The sequence below is a fragment of the Cryptomeria japonica genome, chromosome 3 (assembly GCF_030272615.1).
Source record: "Cryptomeria japonica chromosome 3, Sugi_1.0, whole genome shotgun sequence".
In the NCBI taxonomy this organism is placed as follows: Eukaryota; Viridiplantae; Streptophyta; class Pinopsida; order Cupressales; family Cupressaceae; genus Cryptomeria; species Cryptomeria japonica.
This window is the reverse complement of record NC_081407.1, coordinates 306151821-306176403: the sequence shown is the minus strand read 5'-3', so window position 1 is coordinate 306176403 and position 24583 is coordinate 306151821. Positions and strand designations below refer to the sequence as shown.

General features: G+C 38.9%; 1 protein-coding gene across 6 annotated transcripts in view; it reads right to left on the bottom strand.

Annotated features, from left to right (window-relative positions):
• Positions 1-24583, bottom strand: part of LOC131034289 (uncharacterized) — a 56142-nt gene that overhangs the window by 5043 nt on the left and 26516 nt on the right. For all 6 annotated transcript variants that reach the window (XR_009103767.2, XM_059218253.1, XM_059218252.1 and 3 more), the window contains 3 exons: positions 24384-24552; positions 24010-24271; positions 23637-23725 (listed from right to left, as the gene is read on the bottom strand). Coding sequence is in view for 5 of the 6 variants with exons in the window: in XM_059218253.1 (XP_059074236.1) it covers positions 23637-23725; positions 24010-24271; positions 24384-24552 (520 nt within the window). In the remaining variant the exon portion in view is untranslated. The remainder of the gene's footprint in view (positions 1-23636; positions 23726-24009; positions 24272-24383; positions 24553-24583) is intronic.

Here is a 24583-nt window from a genome sequence, read left to right as displayed (position 1 = left end):
CATGTAGATCTATGTCAACCTTTTCATATTTAAGACCAAGCTTTAGGGTACCTTGTAGATATCTCATTATATGCTTTACTGCAACCAGGTGTATCTCCTTAGGTTCACACATGAACTGACTTAAGGCATTAACAGCATAGCAGATATCTGGCCTTGTATTTACTAGATACATCAGGGACCCAATCATCTGCCTGTATTGAGTGGGGTCAGTAGGTCTTGATTCTGCTGCTGCTTCTTTAAGTTTATGGAAGTTGGTTTCCATAGGAGAGGTCATGGGTCTGCAGTTTAGCATTCTAAATCTTGTCAATATGTCCAAGGTGTACTTCCCTTGGTTCAGTACAATATTATCAGAATTCTGCCATACTTCCAATCCTAGGAAGTAATGAAGAAGCCCCAAGTCTTTCATATCAAATTTTGTGGATAGATCTTTCTTGCATTAATCTATTAGGTGATTATCTCCTGTAATTAATAAGTCATCAACATATAAAATTAATATTAACATATCACCTTTATTTCTTTTGAGGTAGAGATTAGGATCTGCATCATTCTTAGAGAAACCCAGCTTTGAGAGGTAGGTGTCAATTCTTTCATACCAAACTCTGGGAGCCTGTTTGAGCCCATAAAGAGCTTTCTTGAGTCTACACACATGAGACTTTGCATCATGAATTTCAAACCCTTTAGGTTGCTCTAAGTAGACTTCTTCCATGATCTCGCCATTTAGGAATGTTGTCTTAACATCCATCTGATGTACCTTCCACCCCTTTGCTGCTGCAATGGCTAGGACAGCTCTTACTGATGTGTACCTGGCAACAGGTGCAAATGTTTCTTCGTAATCTATTCCTTCCTTCTGTGAGAACCCTCTAGCTACAAATCTGGCCTTGTGTTTTTCAATACTGCCATCTGCAGCATGCTTGATTTTAAACAACCATTTAGAAGACACGACAGACTTCTTGGTTGGCCTAGGAACAATCTCCCAAACATCATTCTTCATAATGGACTGATATTCTTCAGTCATGGCATCTATCCATACTTGATGTTTGAGTGCATCTGAAACATTGTTAGGTTCAGCTTTAGAGAGATCATTCATAAGTGCAACATAGTTGATGAATTTATTAGGCCTCTTGCTTTCCCTGAAGGTCCCTGAAGGAGCAACGAACTTCTGAGCTTCTGCTATAGTTTTGGTGGCCCGTAGTGGTCTTTTCTTGTGATTATCTATAGGTGGGTTTTGTGTTTCACTTATAGTTTCCTCAAGATACTCCCTCTGAAGCTCAGGAGTAGGTTCTTCTTCTAGGTTAGAAGTAGGATTATGAATTTCAGGTTCTATTGTATTTTGAGCCCTTTTGAAGGCTAAATCTTCTTCGAAGATTACATCCCTACTGAGTTCAATATTTCTCTGTCCTTGTACATAGATTCTGTAGGCTTTAGAAGTTTCACTGTATCCTACAAGTATTCCCCTTTTTCCAGAGGGTTATAGTTTTAGTCTTTTCTCTTTAGGTACATGAATATAGACCGGACACCCAAATATCCTAAGATGGCTGATATCTGGTTTTGTTTTGGTAAAGACTTCCTCAGGAGTTTTATCTTCAAGGTGTGAATGAGGACATCTATTTTGTATGTACACAGCAGTGTTGGTTGCTTCTGCCCAAAGGTTCAAGTTTAGATTTTGATCTAGTATCATGGCTTTGGCAGCTTCTACTATGGTCCTATTTTTCCTTTCAGCTACTCCATTTTGTTGTGGATTATAAGGTATTCATAACTCCCTCTTAATCCCAGAATTTTTACAAAAGTCATTAAATAGTTCTAATGTGTATTCCCCCCCATTGTTAGTTCTTAAGGTTTTAATTTTGTTTTCAGAGAGATTTTCTGTTAATGTTTTAAACTCTTTGAACCTACTTAGGATCTCTTCTGATTCTTTACATTTCAGAAAGTAGATCCACGTCTTCCTAGAGTAGTCATCAACAAAAATTACATAGTACAAAAATCCCCCTAGGGAGGGTATGTACATAGGTCCACATACATCAGAATGAATTAACTCCAAAACTTTGCTAGTTTTCCTAGTACTATTCTGAAATGCATTTTTGGTATTTTTACCTAAGGCACACCCTTTGCAAGCCTCTGAATGATATTGCTTCAACTTAGGTAGACCTGTGACAAGGTTTCCCATGGTTGACAAAGCTCTATAATTCAGATGACCTAATCTCCTGTGCCATACTTCATTTGCATTAGTTGCTTCATGGATCAATGCTAGATTGGGCTCTGTACATAGCTCATACAAATAGCCTTGTCTTCGACCAATGACCTTAGCGTCTTTGATGGAGGATCTCTTTGGCCAAGCCAACACCTTGTTTTCCATGAAGGTCACTCTGTATCCTTGATCTTCTAGTGCTGATATGGAGATTAGATTTCTTTTGATGCCTGGAACATATAGTACTTCTTCAAGTCGTAGTGACATGCCTGACTTCAGTTTGATGGTGCAGGTTCCAATTCCTCTGACTGGATGTGAAGAATCGTCTCCGATGGTTACTTCCTCATCATCTTTCTCTATCATGGAGTCTAGTATTTCTCTAAAGCCGGTGATGTGTCTGGATGAACCACTATCGATCACCCATGAGTTAGATTTGTTTGAAGTATGGCTTGTAAGTGTTGAGTAGAGGACATAGTTCTCGGAGTCATTTTCTTTTCTAGATTTCTTCACTTTTGCAAATGTGGCTTGCTTCCCTTTCTCCGGACAGTTTGCAACATAGTGTCCGAATTTGTCACACCTATAACATTGAACATGTGATAGGTCTTTCTTAGAAGTGTTCTTGCCTTGTTTGGCTTTTCTTTTCTTGAATTGCTTCTTTTTGTACCTTTTATTGATGTTTGTATTTAGGACTTGCAAGTCTTCATCTATATTCTTCTGTTTTATTCCTACTTTGTTCAATCGGGATTCTTCTTGTAGACAGTCATCTCTTAGTCTTTCAAACTTAGGATATTTGGACCTTGCATTGATGCCTTGGACGAATGTGCTCCATCCACTAGGCAACCCATCTAAAGCAATGAGTGTTAGTTCTTTGCCTCGGATCTCGTAGTCCAAAGTTGCAAGTTCATCTTTTAGAACTGATATCCGCATGAAGTAGGCATTGATTGTCTCCCCTTTGTTCATGGTGATATGATTTATTTCTCGTTTTAGTGCTAGAGTACGACTTGCATTTGATATCTCAAATGTCTTTTCAAGTGCCTTGAACATTTTATAAGCCATCTCCTGCTTTCTAATGATGGGCATTATATTATTTCTTACCCCATCCACTATTATTTTAATAGCCTTATCATTTCCCTCGATCCATGTGGATCTCTCGGTTTCATCTTCTAGTTGTGCACTTTCAGTTTGGACATATGAATCAACTTTGTTTTCTCTTAAAATCATTTTGATTCTAAACTTCCAAGCTGAAAAATCTTCGCTACCTCCGAGTCTATCTTCGAATCTAATAGCATTGGCCATTATGGAAATGTGATGTAGTTTGTAACTTAGTCCTTGAATTTTATCAAAATTGAATAGCCCTAGGTTCGATTACCTTGGCTCTGATACCATGTAAAGTTATCTCAATTTCAATTAAAGAACAAGTTATGAACTATGTATGCTATAAATGTATATGAGGAATTATGTTGATGTCTAATAATTCTGATTTTAACTGCAGGTCTGAAAGAGAGAGATCATTTTATGTTTTCTATGACTCCTCCAAATGACTTCAATTGGTATATATATTATTTAGGCAACCGGTCAATTGGTGTATTGACCGGTCATGCATTTTAGGCATGACCGATCAATGCACCCATTGATCGGTGCCTTTGTAATTATACCATTAACACAAGTCTGTTTATCGGTTCAAAACCTCGATAGCATATTGTAATATAATATAATGATTGATCAAGATAATGAATCGGTTCATGTAAACACCGATGATTCAAAATGCACGATGTATGTAATCCAACCGGTGCAGTTGTTAACCACTGTTAATTCCAAATGAAGCGGTGTATGTATTAAGCCCGATAACAAATATGCCTGATGATTAAGCCCGATAACAGATGTGGATCGGTGCCAATAGTTATGCACCCGATAGCAAGTATGTATCGGCTAATAACCCGATAACTTACTAAGCAATGTTTGTAAAACACGATAATCATATGCAATATAAGTTTAGACATGAAGCATGTAAATAACAGAACTAGGAAGGTTAGAAATATCTTATCTTACATAAGCTACCATGCATTAACAGTGTTGGTGTTGGAAATAAGCCACACCTGGACCAACGATGGACTGGTCCAAGAAGGGCCAGTAGCTTAGTGGTAGAGCACTCCAGCAGCGTTGGAAGGTCCTAGGTTCGAGTCCTAGCTGGTCCATGTCTCAACATGGTATCAGAGCCAGGTCCAAGCTAGGAGCCCCAAGCACACGAGAGGTGTGGCTTAAGGGGGGGTGTTGGTGTTGGAAATAAGCCACACCTGGACCAACAATCGACTGGTCCAAGAAGGGCCAATAGCTTAGTGGTAGAGCACTCCAGCAGCGTTGGAAGGTCCTAGGTTCGAGTCCTAGCTGGTCCATGTCTCAACAAGTATTTTATTTTGTGTTCAAGGTGTCCTAGAAAACACATCAACAACATCTAACACCTTGTGCAGCTTACCATTGCTGCCCCACAAGGCCATTAGGATCTCCTCTATGAAACCCCCACTAGTTAGTAGAATCTCTTTGTCATATAAGAAATTTGATTACAATGAGGGGGTCTAGGAGTGGAGACTAGAATTAAGAACTTAGACAACTAAAATTATCACTATTAAATGCCAATTGATAAAGATAAATACTAAATATTTAACTATCAATGGCATTTTATAGTTATCTTTATCACTACCATTTTGGCATTTGGCATTGATCAATGATGAAGTATCATGCTATCAAATGTATTTAGTTTTACAATTCTATACGTTTCTTTAAATACACACACGTATGGACGTACCCAAACCCTTGTACCCAAGGGCAAAAAAACAATGCCCATACCCACGTAACCAGTTCTTGTACCTGTACCGGCAACTTAGGTTTTATACAAACTGCCCTTTCACATTGCCAAATCTCCATATGGGCAAGCTATGATTTATGTAATGTCATTTGTGTGCAGGTTTACAAGCCTCCACTCTTAATGCTCTTAGGATGAGGATTTTGGATGATGTTCTTTCCAATCTCAGCATGCCATGCTTTGCTGGCATCACCCATCTTGGGTAAATATAGGTTGCATCAATGTATGATAGATGAACTAATGGAAGAAATAGAACAATTCTCAATAATTTTATTTTTCCAATCTGCCAATGTGCCTTACTTCAACCAAAAGTGGCCAATTGCTCTATGACCCTTTAAGACAGTATTTTGACATAGATGGGAATAAACAATGTTGTTCGAGTAATCATAGATAGTGTTTGCAACATGCGGTTCCTACAAGATTTTTGATGGACTTTATGCCACTTCACTTGAACAAGCTCCCAAAAAAGTCAATAGCATGATTGTGCAGAGCAGAATACTGTCGTGAAATGAAGAAGTTAACAACAGACTTCACCACAGCTATATAGTTAGGCCTTCAAGACTGCAGCTATATAGATAGAGTGTAGTTCACCATGGCAGCTTCACTTGTAGCTGTTGTAGTCATTCAGGGCCCTTGTAACTACGGGAAAAAAATTTGGACCTCTTGTACAGTATTTTGTCTTGATCTTATGATAAAATATATTGGCAAAATTGAAGGGTTAAATTCATATAGAATATATACACGTATGGCCATGCTGACCTCAAGTTGCTGGGGAATTTACAAAAAAAATCTAATTAAGCTTCAATTACAAGCACCATGTGATCATAAAAAAGATTTGAAGAGCATTTTTCAAGCACCAAATGGACCAATTCCATCTAGTCAAAAGCCTTATGTGACCAAATTTGAATTTCGTGAAACATTTTGGCTAGTTTCACAATAATTAAATATCAAAGCCATTGGTTAGGGTGATTCAGATGGATGGGGAAAATCCATCTATGGGTTCTATAGAGCAAAAGCCCTACATTTTGATTTTTGTTCCAAGGCATCAATAGAAACAATAAGAAATTTTGTAGTCTTGTGGGTAGAGTCTACAAGGAGCATGGTTTCTTTCAGAAAGGTTTTCTTTGGAAACACTTTCATTTCCTTCTTGCAAGCGTTAAGTAAAAGAAAGGATACTCTACCCCATAGCAACAACACCACACAAAAATTGCAAGAGAAAAATAGAGAAATAAAATATTCCAAGATTTACAAAATATTAGCCAAATCCACTTTTCAAATTTGCAAGTTGGAGCTACAAGCCTTGCTACTTAAGCTTTGTATTGAAGGATTCAACTTTGAATAAATAGACCACTATCCAAAGCCCCATTTTATGGTGCTCTTGTGCCTCTTGGAAATCACATGCGCGCTCTTGGAGAGCAACACATGGCAAACAAGAAATGCAACACACAACCCATAGAAGTCCCTAGAACTCTCCCAAAAGGGCGCCTAAGGAGGTGACTATTGAAATTCCCAATATATTGGATGCCTAGAAAGATGTCTTTTCCATGTCCTCTTATCTTGACTCTTCACCTTCCTCACGGGAACACCCAGATGGGTGTTTTCTTGACTTTGCATTATGAATAATAGGAAAATGTGTCCACTCTTGAAAATTACTATTGCCTTTAAACATAGGCAACAAATATTAAATAATTTTAACCTTCTATGTCCCCTTGGACACTTTACTAGGTACATGGAGACCTATAGATGCTTGCATTTATTTTTATTCACCTAACCTTAACAGAAAATCAAAATAACAAGGAGATTGCCCTACACCCATGGATGCTCTTACATCAAAGACTCTGAGTATGAAGAAATGTTTCATGAGTGAAGTTCATGAACATTTGAAAACCATATGCTTGTTTTGAGTCCACCATTCTTTCTTGTCCCCTTGAACATTCTTCTTTTCCTTAGTCTGCACCTTTATGTCTACTGCCTCTTTAATTCTTCCTCTCTTTCTTTCCTTTTGAACATAATCTAAATCCCACAAAGATGCACTCTCAAACTTTTGGAAGTTGTACGTATCCACTTTCTCTTCTTCAACGTAAATGTCATACATTACCTTTGTAACTACCACAACATCTTTTCTATTATCAATCTTAGCTACAACATAGTGTTCCATATCTTCAAAAAGACATATTTGAGCTACAAACTCATTCTTCCCTACATTTGAAACAATGTTTGCATAAAAATCATGGGATTCATTCTTTTCAATCTGTAACAGACTGTCCACCTTTCTCCTCTCATCTCCCAATAGGAGCTCTTCATCTTTACCAATCTCTTTACTAAGTATGGGATCATCACGGAACACCACTTTCACTTGTTCATCTGCTTCCTCACTTCCAGTTGCACTCTTATCTTCCAAAGGATTCACTGTCTTAATATCCTTCTCCATCCCCATCTTGTCCTTCTCATGAAATTCTACCTTATCATTTTTTGTATTAACTTTTTCGCTTGTTGCTTTCAGTGCAATCCATACCGCTGCAGCTTGCATTGGTAGATCATCTTCTTCACTCTCATCTTCTAATATTAACTGTTTCATGCCATTAACCAAACAAATTTTGGCATCACTACATACCTTTCCTTCTTCCTCCTTAAAGGACTTCAACTTGTTTGTGAATTCCATCCTTCATCAATGAATAGTTGTTTGCATATCCATCATGTATTGCACTTCAATCAAATTGCTAGTTCATCATGATAGTTCCCAATCTTGATTTTTGCCAAACATTGCTCATTAACCAAAACTCTATAGCCATCCTACAAACATGCAATCCGGTCTGGATGTGGATGTCTCTTCCTCTCCAACTCCGATTTGCTAACCATCTCTTCTAACACAAGATTGTCAATGCTACCACCATCAATTATCACACTACAAACTTTTCCTTTGCATTTGCATCTTGTGCAAAACAAGCTCTTCCTTTGAACTGGATCCACCTCCTCATTCACCAAGGCTCTTCTTGCGATAAGAACCTCTTTGCCTTCAGCATCTTCAAAATGTGAAGACTCAACATCTTCATACATACATGTACAGTGGTGGAAGAAATAGATAACAAAATAAAATTAAAATAAAAACACTCAAAATGCACAATTCCCCTGCATCAGGCCATTAACCAACACAACGCATAAATAGATGTCACTCCAACTTGGGAAAGACATCCAAGCAATTTGATCATATCAACCACCAAACAAGGAATCATCAGCAAATACCAAGGAATCGCTCAAATCCTAAAATTGCGGTCGCCGTTGCCCATTCCCTTCAGTAGCAACAATGTTCAACAATTTGTCCCAACACTCATTGATTTGACATTTCCACTTCCATCATCTGCTTGCAACCATGATTTGCCAGTAAGTCCGTTGCCTTGTTGGACTCTTGAAAAACATGTCACGTGGAGAAATCATTAAATTGATTCGATAAGGTGATAATTGCATCCAACTTTTTTGTAAATTCCAGTTCATTACCTTTTGTGACTTCACTACATTGATGTACAACATGGAGTCCCCTTAAATGTCAAGGGAACCAATATTTTTTCCATGCATAATTTTAGACCTTCGTACAACACATCCATCTCCACCTAATTATCCAAAATATGGGCACACCACTTCACATTTCCTAGATGAGAACTGCATTATGATTATACTCAATGCTAGAGACACTAGGATTGCTTTGCGAGGGCCCATTGAGGTTTAATTTCATTATGTCTCTAGGAGGGCCCGTTTCTACCTATTTCATTATATGTAATAATTTCTAACAGTTTTCTACATTGCCTTGCAAACATAGCTAGACGTCAAAGAGTCAAGTGCCAAGCACCAAGCAAGAATATGTAACATGTATGATATGGTGATTGAAAAAAAACATAGCGGTTGAAGAAATAAAACATTGGGGGGTTGGAAAACAAAGGAGATTCTCTTCAATCTGGAACGGCTGGAAAAGAAACCTTTCGACTCACACACATACTCATGATTTTTCCAATTTTGACAAAGGACTTTTCTGTTTTTATGCGGTTCCTTGTGGATTTTCTTGGGCTGAACCCTGGGAAAACCCAGGCTGTCCCAAAACCATAACAGCACCCATACAATATTTCTGCAATTCAGTAGCCTATTTCAATGAATCCAAGAACATAGTTTGGCTGTTATCAATTAATCTTTGTTTCCAAAACAAAAAAATAATAAAATGAAAAGAACCAATCTAACTTCATTACCATAGATAGGAATGAACCACAATTCAATTGGATAGCTGAGCAAAGGGAGCTTGAATTCAAAGATGATGACTTAGCTTGGACGGAGCAAGATGTGAAGTGAACCATAGACCAAGGGAGATTCACAGAGCAAGCAGTAGGGTCATCAGCAGCAGTAGCAGGATAATTGATGGGAACATCGATCTGAACATATCCTTCTCATGCAATGAATCCCAATTCATGGATGTTGGATTCAAGGATCTAGAAGTATACACTTTGATTTTTTTTTAAATTTAAAAAAAATCAATTTCAATTCATGTTTAGAATTTAATGTGTTTCAAATAATTTATATTTAGCTTAGTTTTGACATAGAGCACATCTATCTTGATATCTATAAAGTTAATTTCCCACAAAAAAAATAAGTAAATTGTTTCAAGAACTTGTGCATTATTTAAATTTGTTATTGTTAAATTTCAATCAGATTTGAATAAGCAGGTAATTTTAAAATTTTATTTGTACTTTGATCACAATCTGATATCAATGGATGATATCAATAAATCACCATACAGAGCAATACATGAAATCTGAACTGCGCTGATGTAATAACTCGATCTGCTGTGGATATTCAATCTGCCTGAAGATGACTTCACTCTGTCACAGAATGAATATGATCTCCCACAAATGAATACGGACTGCCACAAGAAATTTGCTCTGCCACAAATGAATGTCGACTGCAATGAATGGATATCAATAGACTGTGATATCGAACTAATGTAGTTATCGAACTTGCTGTATGTGTTCGTTGATTGTCTGCTGTAGAATATCCATCTGCTTGTTGTATTATCTGATGCCAAGGAGGAAAAATCTAATCTCCTTGATATCCGTCAAGGGTGACCCTTCCCCAAGGGTCAGCACCCTACAAAGAATCATGACACAATGAAGGGTGGCAACTTTCAACATAAGTCGACTACTTAACAAATATTAACAAATGATCAATCGGTTTATACACATACCGAATATCATTAGCAAGCTTATTAATCATGCATATCGAATAAGGTATAAGGCAAAATTAAATAGATAATCGTAACACAAAATGTGTAAGGCCGATAGGCCATTCACACATTTGGATTTGTTGAGTTGGCTTGAAGGAGACCAACTAATGCTATATCACCAACACTCCCTCTTAGCTAGGGAGGAATCCTTCTTGATCTCTACAAATCACATCACCTCATCATGATGACTAACACAATGACTACACTCATCTGTATGAAAGAAGCTTATCACCTCATCGTGATATTTGACCACAATGGCTACTCCCATATGTGGAAAGGAAAGATATCACCTCACCGTGATATCAACCATCATGGCTTCTCCCATGGATGGTGTAAGAATAGATATCACCTCACCGTGATATCAACCATTGTTGTGAGATCGTCACGTCACAATGATATTCACCATGGCTCATCCCAGAGGGTGAACACACAAGTACAAGAAAATCATCACAGACTCTCTCACGTGATGTTGGATCCACCATGGCTCATCCCAGAGGGTGGAAATGAGGGCTTTCACCTCAAATCTCTTCTCAAAGAGATATGCATTAACAAGAGCTTACATTTTAAACTTCTCTCTCATAGAGAAGAATGCATTAGTATAAAATAAAATATAAATAGATCAATGATGCTGAGACTCAATCTCTACTAGGGCTTCATTCTCTACCATACCAAGCTTATCTCGAAAGTACACAAACTTTATACTGGAGAGAGGCTTGGTGAGAATGTATGTCGTCTGCTCATCAGTACTAATGTATCTCAACTAAATAGCATTCCTTTCCACCATGTCTCTAACATAGTGATACTTGATCTCCACATGCTTTGTTCTGTCATGAAACACGGGATTGACAAAAAGCTTTACACAACTTTGATTATCACAATGGATAATAGTAGGCTCTAAGGATTGCCCAAACAATCCTGAAAGAAGCTTCCGAAGCCACACTACTTCTCGTGCCCCCACACATGCTGCAATATACTCGGCCTCTGTAGCGCTTAGTGCCACTGAAGACTGTTTCCTGCTGCACCAAGAAATCATGGCAAAACCCAAACTAGAACAACAACCAGAGGTGCTCTTCCGATCAGTGACACACCCTGCCCAATCAGAATCAGTATATCCATGCAGTTTCAAGTCCACATCAAAAGAATATCTTAGGCCATATCCAACTGTGTCACGCAAGTATCTCAGAATATGTTTTGCTGCAACTAGATGTATTTGCTTTGGTTCACACATGAATTGGCTAAGTGCACTTACTGCATAGCAAATATCTAGTCTAATACTGACTAGGTACATCAAAGACCCAATCATCTGCCTGTATAGTGTAGAATCCACCAGATTCCGAAATAGTTGCAGCCTCTCTTAACTTATGCAAGTTGGTCTCCATAGGTGTGGACATGGATTTACAATCCATCATACCAATTCTCTTTAGAATGTCAATGGTGTACTTCCCTTGACTCAAAATGATCCCATCAGATTTCTGCCAAACTTCTAACCCAAGGAAGTAGTGCAATAAACCCAGATCCTTCATCTCAAATTTAGAAGCTAACTCCTTGCATTTGATAATAAGATGATCTTCTCCAGTGATAAGTAAGTCGTCAATATAAAGAATTAGGATTAATGCTTCCCCATTAATTACCTTGAAGTATAAGTTTGAATCTGCATCATTCTTGGAGAAGCCCAAGCCTATTAGGTAACGATCGATCCTTTCGTACAAAGCACGTCGAGCCTGCTTAAGGCTATACAATGCATTCTTCAGCTTGCAAACATGAGACTCCTTCCCATGTACGACAAATCCTTCAAGTTGCTCAATATATACTTCTTCCTCGATTACACCATTTAGAAAAGTCGTCTTCACATCCATTTGGTGAATCTTCCATCCTTTAGATGCTGCAATAGCAATGATGGTCCTGACTAAAGTATATCGGGCAACTGGAGCAAAGGTTTCCTCATAGTCAATTCCCTCCTTCTAAGAGAATCCTCTAGCCACAAACCTGTTGACGTGTATTTTGTACACAATCATACACAGAATAAAATACCCAAGGGTACCTTATCCTCTCTTGAATAAAGCCTCTGATTGCTGAAGATGTCGCAAAAAAGGATCAATCAGGGTGACTCCAATGTTCTTTTATGTAGGGTCTCTACGTGTGGATAAGCACCAGTGGTCGTTGTGAATGTTGTTTCATCAAGGGGCCTTACGTCCTCCGAGCTGCAGGAACAAGATTTCTCTAAACTAACAAGTTCTCAAAAAGATCAAAAGGTAGGGTTTGCAAGGGATAAATTCTAATCTAATCCTAAGAATGACCCAATGTAGGCTAGACTTGGCAAGATTCTACCAATTTCAATATTGCCATGAAATAACAACCCAACTGAAATTGATGCGATCTTCTAAGGTAACAAATGATTTTTTTTCAATTCATCAAGGATCATAGACACTACCACAAAGGCACATATCCAAGGCTCAATGACGATTGAAGGTTCAAGTAATTCAAGTCTCTCCAGTTGACCACACAAGGCGTTCCTACAATCAGTAAGGAGCTAGTGGTTTGGAACGTGAATCTCACCAAAATCAAGCCCAACACTTAGTCCTTCAAACTTAAATACTACTTCGATTGAGAATGATTCAAGAAAACAAACAACCATGAAGATAGCCACAAGAATTGCAATAAAACACCATAACTTCAATATTTTATTGATCTCAAAGCCAAAATAGACAACAATTGCTTGAAATTCTTTCTTCAAAACTCAATCTTGCTACAAAATAACTTTCTTCTCTCCAAAAGCTCTAATCTTCTAACTATTTCTTATTGCTCTCTATTTTCTAATATGACAAAATGAAAGTGAATGAGGGTATATATAGCATCCTCAATTACAATGAACGGCCCAGATCAAAAGAAGATCAACGGCTGAGATTCTGACACCTAAACCCTAATTAGGGTTTTATTACAAAAGTTCCCTTTTTATTGAACAATATTAAATGCATAGCCAAATATTTAATTTGGCACAAAAATCTAGGAAACATAGACCAATGACAATTAAGGTGCCACGTCATCTATAACAACCTCTCTTCTAGAACCTTATTCCCTTTCCAATGCTCCTTTTTAGCATATGCAATGAATCTGGACACGATTCCTTCAATCTCAGCAATAGGAATCTCGAGAAGATTCCTCATTCGTTCCTCCAAGTGAATAAACTGATCAAAGGCCTTGAGAAGAGCTGCGTCCCATTCAGGTTCGAGTTCTTTGATTTTCTCAATCAGGAGCATAGTAGCAAACATTTGATCTCTTTGCTCATCTGTAATAACATTCTCATCCTTGCAAAAGATGACCTTGACCCTTTCTTCCAACTCTTGAAGATCTACATCTGTCTCAACTTCGATTCTTCTGCCAAGAATAGTACATAAAACCCCAAACACCTTGTCCTGGATTGGATGGATGACCTCCTCCACTTGATTGCATTTGGCGCTGGTGTCTTCGAAAAGAACTTCCTTCATCTGGAGTAAAGTAGACCACTGGAGTAAATTATGAGCTCCTCCATCCATTATCTTTTCTTGTGCTAAGGTCTTCCTTGGTGTTTGCCTGATTACTTGAAGAACAGGAATGATAACATCTTTAGTATGAGCAAAGGCGGCTACTGTTATCATTAGGTTGTGGATGATCTCAAGGACCTGGATAGCCCGATGAATGGTCTGCATCATTCTTGTTGCAAACTCAACGGCAACTGTATGGGATTTGTCAATCCAAGAGCTCATAAGCTAGACCAAGCTCTTAACTCTCTCTGCCTCACCAACTGATTCAAGGGGAAGTGCCTGCACAGGAGATACTGCTGGATCCTGACGTCCCAAAGGCTGACTGAGATGGCTAAAGTAGCCTCTCCAAGCACCGACCTCTCTCTCAAGTTTTCTACTCTTTTCCATTTCTTCCTTAAGTTTATCTTTAAGTGCCTCAAATGAATCAGTTGCCTCATCCATTGCCTGATCAGTGGTAAGTGGACCAAGCTCAACGGTTTCTACATCATATTCTTCTGCAAGGATTTCACCCTCGTACTTGTCCACTGCCGGTGTAACTAGCAACTTCCTGGACCCTGTCTCATCTCTGATCATCTTGGACATTTTGGTGGCCTTCCTCTTTTTTGTTACTCCCTGAGAATTTCCAACAAGGCTATCTAAATCAATCACATTATCTTCGTCTTCGATCACAATCACCCTTGTTAGTCTCTCTTTCAACCAATCTGGAATGGTGGACCTTGTCTCTCTAACTTGTATTTCTTTAGGTAATGGCTCTTCTTTTCGGAGAGGAGATGTCACTTCATCATCATTCTTGTCTTCATGTAGCTCATTGACCTGGGGAGATTGGCTTGATGAACGTTGAGATTCCTGTCCTTCTTCATGTTTATCATTCTGGACCATTGATTCCATAGATTCCTCCACTTCAAGTGTCCTCTTCTCTTGTCGAGAAGATGTGCCGGATGAGCGATCTCGATTGGCCTCTTGCTTCTTCTTGGAAGATTCTCTTTTCTCAGGTCTTTCCTTCCTCTTCGCACCTCTAGGATGAGGATTGCCTTCACTTGCGCTTCTGGGGTGAGGATTGCCTTCGCTTGTGCTTCTAGGATGAGGATTGCCTTCACTTGCACTTGCTCCTCCTTCTGTCGATCTTTCCTCCAAAGTAAAAGTCATAGGTATATTCTGCTCTCTCAACTTTTGATGTTGCACATCAACCCATCTACGAGTACAGGACAAAACTGGAGCCATCAAAGTTTTTAAGTCCACAACCTCCGGTTCGTTCCAATCTATCTTTACTGCCTTGTCATCTCTATCATAAGATGACTGGAGGTGCCTACCACTGTCCTAAGCCTAATCGGCCACTCTGTAAACTTTGCATTTCCTGATGAAATCCAAAGGCAATCTGGAATGCATCTTTCTTTTCACTTCTAAATCATCTGAGAGATTCATCCAAAAGTCCTCTACCTGACATTCATGCTTGTACTTTCTACCAACTGTCTCCTCTATATACCCATAAGGACCAAAATTCTCCCTTAATGAAAAGAATGAAAATGAATATAAGGCCAACTCTCTTTCTGCATCATCCAAAGCTGGAGCATTAGGACATACCTCAACTGAATTTTCTAGTATGATAGGTACAGGAATTCCATTTCCATGCCTGTGTCTGAATGCCTTCGCATAGGCTGCTAGCTGCCTAGTTACCTCAAGTAATACTATCCTGTCTGTCGGATATCTCAGCAACATATATGGAGGTGAAGGACACCCATGAACTCTAATATATGTAAACTTCTGGAATTGGATAAACCAAGCACCATACCTCTTTACAAGCTCTTGTGCTTCTTGAGATAGCCGATTGTGAATCCCGCCTTGCAGTGTCCTGGTGATGTTCATCGTGAAGGTATCATTGACTAACTTGTAATTACTTCCTGGTGGATGATGCAAATGAACATAAGAATCACAAACTCTGACTTCTCCAGGTCCTCTTCCAATCACTCCTCTGTGAGGTAGTCCTGCATATTCAAAACTCCTGATCAAGGCATACATGATGTACGAGCTCATGTGGAAGGATTTAGTAGCCTTCAGTCTTCTCAACTGCACATCCAAGCAATGGCTAATGATTCTAGCCCAATGAATTGTTCCTTTTCCTTGAACTATCACTTGGATGAAGAAGAACATCCACTTCTCAAAATAGAAGGCTTGAGGAGCCCCTGTAACTCGATTGAGTAAGGTTATCAAATCTCTGTACTCCTCTTGGAAGTCGATCCTATGTGGTGTGTTGGGAATCTTACTCAGGCGAGGACAACTTTTGAGTAACCAATTCTTGTTGATGATGCTCAAGCAAGTGTCTGGATCATCTTCGTACATGGATCTAGCTCCTTCCAAGCTTTTGTAAATCATATCTTTATGTTCTGGTAGATGAAGAGCTTCACTGATAGCCTCCTCTGAAAGATAAGCCAAAGTGTTTCCTTCCTTGGACACAATCGATCTTGACTGTGGGTCGTAATGGCGGGCACACTCGATCATCAGCTCGTGGCACTGGATTGCTGGAGGGAAGCCGGCCGCCTTGATAATGCCACTTTCAATTATCCTCCTTGCGACAGGTGATGGCTTTCCAATATAAGGGACCTCTCGAAACTTCTTCACACTGAAGTTTCCCAAGTTGGTATCTTCAATGTTGCTCCACTTTGACACGATCTTGGTCTCCATTTCTTCATTCCTTTGATCTTCCTTCATGAGGGTCGGACGACTGGTGGATGCTCCTGCCTTTGGGGTCGCCATCTTGACACCTCTCTTTGAGAACTAGCTCTAAAAAACGATGCAAAAATTAAGAAATTCGCTAGGCAAAATGAAGATCGAAGTCCTCTAGCAAATGCGCCTCCTTCATCAACTTCACCACCTTTTGGGTCTTCAACGCCTTGAGGAAATATTCGCTCCACCTCTAACCTTCAACAAAGTTCGCACTCCTTCTTGGATCAAGATTCGCACTTCTCCTTGGATCAGAATTCGCACTTCTCCAAATCGCATTTAAATAATGATTGAATGATGGATTAAAATGCTCCAAAATACCTTTCTTATATAGGCGCTCATGCATTGCAATTGCTATAGGCCGATTTGGAAAATAAGCCTAGAATAAATAAAAATTAAATAAAAGAGGAGGCCGACCTTTATAAAAATATTAAAATAACATCTCAAGCGCTCTTTTTTATTTAATTTAATAATTATTAATTTAAATGCCTTTGCAATTAAAATTTTGATTTTTTAAAAGGCTAAATTAATTATTAAATGCCTTATGCAAACTCATTAAATGCCAATTTTAATTAAAAATATTTCAAAGTTTTAGCGGATTTAGCATTTAATGCGATTCAAAAAAATATTGGCGCCTAAGCATGGGAGATATTTGGGACATCAATAATATCGCTCTGGTCCCTGGGTGAGGGACAGGAGCGCCTCATGCATTTTAGCCTTGTATTTCTCGCTTTTCACGTTCAAAGTCTTATCCTGGACGTCCAAAAATGGTCCTTTTCGCTTGGAATCTTGAGTTGGATTTATTTCATCTATGGAAGGAGTGTATCTTAAAACATTTTCGCCCTAGTCCCTTGGTGAGGGACAGGAGCGATCCACCTTTTGCCCTTGGTCCTTGTCTTTTCCAATCGCCAATTCACGTTGCAGGGCAATCAATGATCTTCCTCGTTTGTTCTATGCATGCCTAACTCGTTTCTCTAGGACAAAATGAGCTCTTCCAAGGATATTCGCCCTGGTCCTTCAGTGAAGGACAGGAGCGATCTTTAGTCCATGGCACAAATCCTTAATCATATCAATATCTAAATATCTTCAAGGCGTAAAACATTGTTCCTTAATCCATCTTGAGTCTTGCAAACGAAAGTAGCACTCCAAAATGTTAGGCAACAAGGCAAATTTGAAGATTTCGCTCTGGTCCCTTGGTGAGGGACAAGAGCGCCTTAGCCAATTTCATCAAGTTTTTGTGGTCTTTGCAACTTTGTTCTTCTTTGAAGCATTCCAAATATCATCGTCATCATGTGCCTTGGCCTGGATTCGACCACATTTGGAAGGGAAGACCTGATAATGCATTTTTCGCCCTGGTCCCTCGGTGAGGGACAGGAGCGCCTTGGCCATTTAGGCTCCACTTGTGTTTTGCAATCTTTCAAAATTATCTTCAATGGAGCGATTATGCCTTCCTTTACTTATCCCAAACGTAAAACTTGCTCATCCTTTGCCAAAAACTTGTCTCTTGAGAAAATCGCTCTGGTCCCTGGGTGAGGGACAGGAGCTTCCTTTTAAAAATCGCTCTGGTCCCTGGGTGAGGGACAGGAGCGCTTTAGTTACTTAGGTTGATTTTCTTCATTGTGGTCCATTCAAGTTATATTCAACAAGCAAAACATACTTTCCTTGTCCTCCTCAAATCGCGAAATCATTTAAATCTTGTGAGGACAATGCAATTTAGGCACTCAAGCTCCGGTCCTTCAGTGAGGGACAGGGGCGATTTTGCAAACCCAAGCTCATCCGTCCTTTGTTAGGCTTCCAAACTATCTTCAACGGGCTAAAAATACCTTCTTTCATTCGTTTCAATCACAAAGCTTGCTTCGTCCTTGCAAGAAAATTGCACTTTTTAGAAAATCGCCTTGGACCTTCAGCAAGGGACAGGAGCGCCCTTTTGCAACTTGGTGTATTTCTTTACCTGTCGACTACTCAAATTATATTCAATGGACAAAACGTGCCCTCCTTGATCTCTTCCAATCATAAAATTGTCTTGGTCCTACAAGGACAGTGCAAATTTGAAAATCAAGCTCCGGTCCTTCAGTGAGGGACAGGAGCGATTTTTGTCTTAAAGGTTAAATCTTTACAATTTTCATCTCAAATCTCCTTTGTTGGGAAAGATATCATCGTTTTGCAAGCTATGAACAAGAGCCCAAATCCGAAAAATGTCCAAGAAGGTGTGTGTGAAGAAAATCGCTCTGGTCCCTGGGTGAGGGACAGGAGCGATCTTGCCCTTACTAGGCCAAAAGTTCAATCTTTCCTTGTCAACGACCAAGTCTGGATACTCCTTTATGCTCATTTCATCCTTCATTGCGTCCTTGATGCTGTCTGTTCGATCAACCAAGGCCCAAAATGATCTAAGTAAACCATTTCGCCTTGGTCCTTCAGTGAGGGACAGGAGCGATTTGGCCTTAAACCTTAAAACTTGTCATTTTTGAGTCTTCAAAATCTTCAAAATCTTCAATTCACGTTCGATTGTATCCCCTAGCGACCCTGCAAAAACAAATAAAACAAGTCAATAACCAAGATGCACCAAATATCAATTTCGCCCTGGTCCCTGAGAGAGGGACAGGAGCGATTTTGCCCTTTTGGAGTTAAAATATCAAAATCTAGGTCTTCAGATCACTTCATCATGCAGGGGCTAGGTCGTCTCCAAGGCCAGGAATCGGTTACCTTACTTCCAAAATTTGGTCAAAATTTGCCCAGACAAAATGTATAATTTAATCATTAAAATGCTAACACTTAGACCTAACTTGAATTTGCCCTCAAAATCTTGACTGGACTCATCCTGAGACATACTTGACTTCCTGGCAGGCTCATCCTATTTCAAAATTGCAATCAATGCGAGGATGCTTAATAATCTTTCAAAATTAGACTGGACTTCGGCTTGAAAATATCAAAAGGAAACCCTAAGGCTTAACCCTAGTCCAGACGACTCACTCACTTACTCAAAACCCTAAAAGCAGAGAGAAGAACAGGCAAAACAAAAGCAAAAAAGAGGGGGTCCCCATTTTAAATGGGGCGATGTGTGAAATGGTCACAACAAAACCTAGCCTTGTATTTCTCAATACTACCATCAGTAGCATGTTTGATTTTAAAGAGCCATTTAGCATTACCATTCGGTCTAGGTACAATGTCCCAAACATCATTCTTTAGAATTGATTGATACTCTTCTGCAATGGCATCTTTCCAAACCTATTGACTAGTAGCTTCCTCAACACTGGTAGGTTCTGATTCAATGGTTTTACTCATCAATGCAACATAGCTAGAGAACTTATGAGGTCTCTTACTTTCTCTAAATGTTCCTCTTGAGGCTGCAAAACTTTCAGCCTCTTGCATCATTTTCCTCGCCCGAAGAGGTCTTTTCTTACCAATCACAATATCAGTAGGCCCGTCAGTAGGTTTCAAGGGCTCATTTGGATCATCATCTTCTTCAGGTTCATGAGTTTCCCTCTGAATCTCAAGTATGGTCATCTTCCATATTTTGAGGAGGCTCTTGATCTTCACTATCCATCTCATGGATGCCCTTGGATTTTTTGAATGCAACATCCTCTTCAAAAGTCAAATCCCTACTTAATCAGTTTCTACCCTGGAATATAGATTTTGTAGGCTTTTGATGTTTCACTATAGCCTACAAATATTCCCTTCTTGCCAGAAGGTTCCAACTTTGTCCTTTTATCTTTGGTTATATGTATATACACTGGACAACCAAAGATTCTCAAATGACTTACATCTGGCTTCACCCCTGTGAATGCTTCTTCGAGTGTCTTATTCACGGTTAGGGCATCTATTTTGAATACAGACAGCAATTCTAGAAGCCTCAGCCCAAAAAAAAGTTTGAAGATTTTGATCATGGATCATGGCTTTGGCTGCCTTCCACAATAGTTCTATTTTTCCTTTCCACTACACCATTTTGTTGAGGATTATAGGGAACACAAAACTCCCTCTTAATCCCAGCTTCAATGCAAAAATTACGGAAGTTACCGGAGGTGTACTCTCCTCCATTATTGGATCTCAAGACTTTGATCCTCTTCCCAGATATGTTCTCTGCTTGAGCTTTGAATTCCTTGAATCTCATAAGTACCTCTTCAAATTCTTTACTCTTCAAGAAATAGATCCAAGTCTTTCTCGAGTAGTCATCAATAAAAATAACATAATACAAGAAACCACTCAAGGACGCAACAGACATAGGACCACATAAATCTGAATGAATGAGCTCTAAAATACATTTAGATCTACTTTCACTACTATGAAATGTACCTTTAGTATTCTTACCCAATGCACAACCTTTGCAAGTGCCTTCATGCTCCTGGTTGAGTTTTGGAAGGCCTGTAACCATCTTCTCTATTGTAGGTAGTGCACGAAAGTGAAGGTGACCCAATCTTCTATGCCAAATCTCACAAGTACTTGATGAGTCATGAAGTAAGGCTTGAGGAGGATGAGTGCAAAGTCTGTAAAGACATCCATGACAAACTCCAATGACTTGAGCCATCTTGATGTTTGATTTCTTTGGCCATGCAAGGACTTTGTCATCTACGAATGCAATTCAATATCCTTGTCTTGCAAGGCTGATATGGAGACAAGATTTCGCTTAATTCCTGGAACGAATAGTACATCATTCAATTGCAAGGAAAAGCATGAATTTAAGTGAAGATAGGAGGTCCCAACTCCTTTCACGGAGTAACTAGTATCATCTCCGATGATCACTTGTTCATTTGAATTTCTCTCCACCAAATCATTTAGAAAATTAGATGTCCTCTAAATCCGGTAATGTGGCAAGATGCACCACTGTGAATTAACCAAGTATTGTGGTCGGTAGGCACATTACTTGAAAGGGCTGAATAGAATATGAATCCATCTGAATCCTTTTGTGGAAGAGTCTCACCAACATCCGCAATGGAAGCTTGAGGCATAGGCCTAGTTGGACATTCCTTTGCGTAGTGACCATATTTGTCACATCTAAAGCATTGGACTTTTGAAAGATTCTTCCTTCTTTTGAATGTAGGAACACCATTGGATTCCTTATCTTTCTTCCTTTTGAAATGTCCTTTCTTACCCTTCTTCTTTGAGGAGTGAGAGGCAAGAACATGAATATCTTCATTTGTAGAGCTTTGGTCAATGCCTCTCGTAGCCAATCTTGACTCTTCTTGAATGCAGTTTGTCTTCAATCGATCAAACTTAGGGAGTTTTGATCTTGCGCTTATCCCTTGTATAAATGACTCCCATGATGAAGGGAGACCATTAAGTGCCAACATGGTTAATTCTTTGTTATCTATAGTGTGTCCATTGGTAGAGAGTTGATCTCTCAATTCGGTAATCCTCATGAAGTATGAGATGATGGATTCTCCTTTCGTCATCTTGATGTGGTGAAGTTGTTGCTTCAATGCAAGAGCTCAACTCGTGTTGTTGATCTCATACATCTCCTCTAATGTCTTGAACATGCCATATGCCGTCATCAACTTGGAGATAATTGGCACAATGTGATCTTTCACAGAGTCAACCAACATTTTCTTTGCTTTGGTGTTCTTTTTCTTCCATTGAAGCTTCTCATCCTCTCCAGTTGGTTCCGGTACCGCTTTCTCCACGAATTCGTCTAATTCATTTTCCTCAAAGGCAAGCATAACTCTAAACTTCCAAGAGACGAAGTTTGATGCACCCTCCAGTTTGTCTTCAACTTTAAATCTGTTCACCATCTTGATGATGTAATCAAACTCGAAGGCAATAATGGAGGATAACCCTGCCACTATGAATCTGATCTGATCTTTTCTTAAGCCTGCTCTGATACCATGTTAAATTTCAATCAGATTTGAATAAGCAGGTAATTTTAAATTTTATTTGTACTTTGATCACAATCTGATATCAATGGATGATATCAATAAATCACCATACACAGCAATACATGAAATCTGAACTGCACTGATGTAATAACTCGATCTGCTGTGGATATTCAATCTGCCTGAAGATGACTTCACTCTGTCACTGAATGAATATGATCTGCCACAAATGAATACGGACTGCCACAAATGAATGTTGACTGCAATGAATGGATATCAATAGACTGTGATATCGAACTGCTGTAGCTATCGAACTTGCTGTATGTGTTCGTTGATTGTCTGCCGAAGAATATCGATCTGCTTGTTGTATTATCTGATGCCAAGGAGGAGAAATATAATCTCCTTTATATCCGTCAAGGGTGACCCTTCCCAACCCAACATAAGTCGACTACTTAACATAAGTTGACTTTCAACATAATGGAGGGTGCCGACTTTCAACATAAGTCGACTACTTAACAAATATCAACAAATAACCAATTGGTTTATACACATACCGAATATCATTAGCAAGCTTATTAATCATGCATATCGAATAAGGTATAAGGCATAATTAAATAGATAATCGTAACACAAAATGTGTAAGGCCGATAGGCCATTCACACATTTGGATTTGCTGAGTTGGCTTGAAGGAGACCGACCGATGCTATATCACCAACAGTTATCTTTGGGCAAGTTTTGTTGCTAAGTTTCAGCCAATACAGAGTTGAACTTGATTGCTTGAATTGGAAAAAGGCACTAGCAAGTCCAAATTGTGTAACAAAAGACAGATCCTGATTGCCATATCCACTTTGACAAATGAATCCAAATAATTGGAAAAACTGTTGAAATTTTAACGTGTCTAATAAAATTGAAATGTTAACGATATTACGATATTGCTATCAGTATTCAACTGTGTAGTTTTTTTAGTCAAACTCATTGAGTCATGTTTCATGAGCAGTGGTTCACAAGAACCCATCTCTCATGAGAATGAATGTTGCTAATTGAATGAAACATGAGTCAATGAAGTTTAACTCCACACAGTTGAATCCTGATAGCAATATCATAATTTGACTTGCTGTGGAAAATATCTCCTACTTGTTAATGATATTGTCCAAACATAAAGGATCATGATGAAAATGGACTATATTTTCCAATGTGTTAACAATATACCATGAAATTTGAACATTTAGTGAAACTGAATTAGGATTGTACATTAAACACAACAAAATGTTTTAAGAAAACATACCACAATGGTAGGAGTCCAGAGAAACCAAAAGGCTGTGACAGCAAAATCAAAGCAGGTTTGAACCCATGCCAATAGCAAAATCCTTTTATCTGCCAATCTTCAGTTTTATTAGAACAAAAAAAAATGATAGCAACGCTTTGCACTTTCCAAAACAAATACAAGTCATAGCAACAACAAAATCAAACACCATTAAATCACTCATTTCACATTAGAGGCGAATGACTAGAATTCCTTAGTTGCCATCATAACTATTGATTTAAATACTCACAACACACTACTTGGATGTCACAAAAAAAGATAAAGAAAAAAAATCTTAACTTCTAATGTAGAAGGTTGTACTTATCAGTGTGTAGAGAGAACTTACTGTACTAACCAGCCATCAAATATGCCAAAGATGAAACTATTTTTCGAGTTTTGATTTTGGAAGTTGCCGTATTTTCTCCCCATCCTTTGGTAATCAAAATAGCACATACAAATGCAACAACAGCAGCTGCTGCTGATGGGAGAGCCATTCCATGTGGACCCTTCCAATTTACTAAAGTATTTGCCAGTGCTGCACTTCCCAAAGATGAAGCTGCTGCTCCAAAGCTCATTGTCCAGAATGTATCACTCAACCAATCTTGCCGGAAACCTAGCTGCAAATACCACCAGCTAAGACGTGTAATGCACCAAAAAAGCAGCAATATCAAGCCCTAAGTAAACTGCATTACTCTAGGGAATGAAGCAGGAGAGTACTAAGACACTCACCTTATCATGTTCAGTTGTCATCCATGTTTCAAAAGTGCATGAGAAAAGGGAAGAGGCGAGTGATATGGATGATGTTCCCATCAATAGACTATGATATTTGTTGAATAATCTAGCTAAGCAACCAATGAGGTGTAAGATGCAAAAGACTATGCAAGCCTTCTTCCGGCCTCTGCACAACACCAAATATGTTTTCTAACATA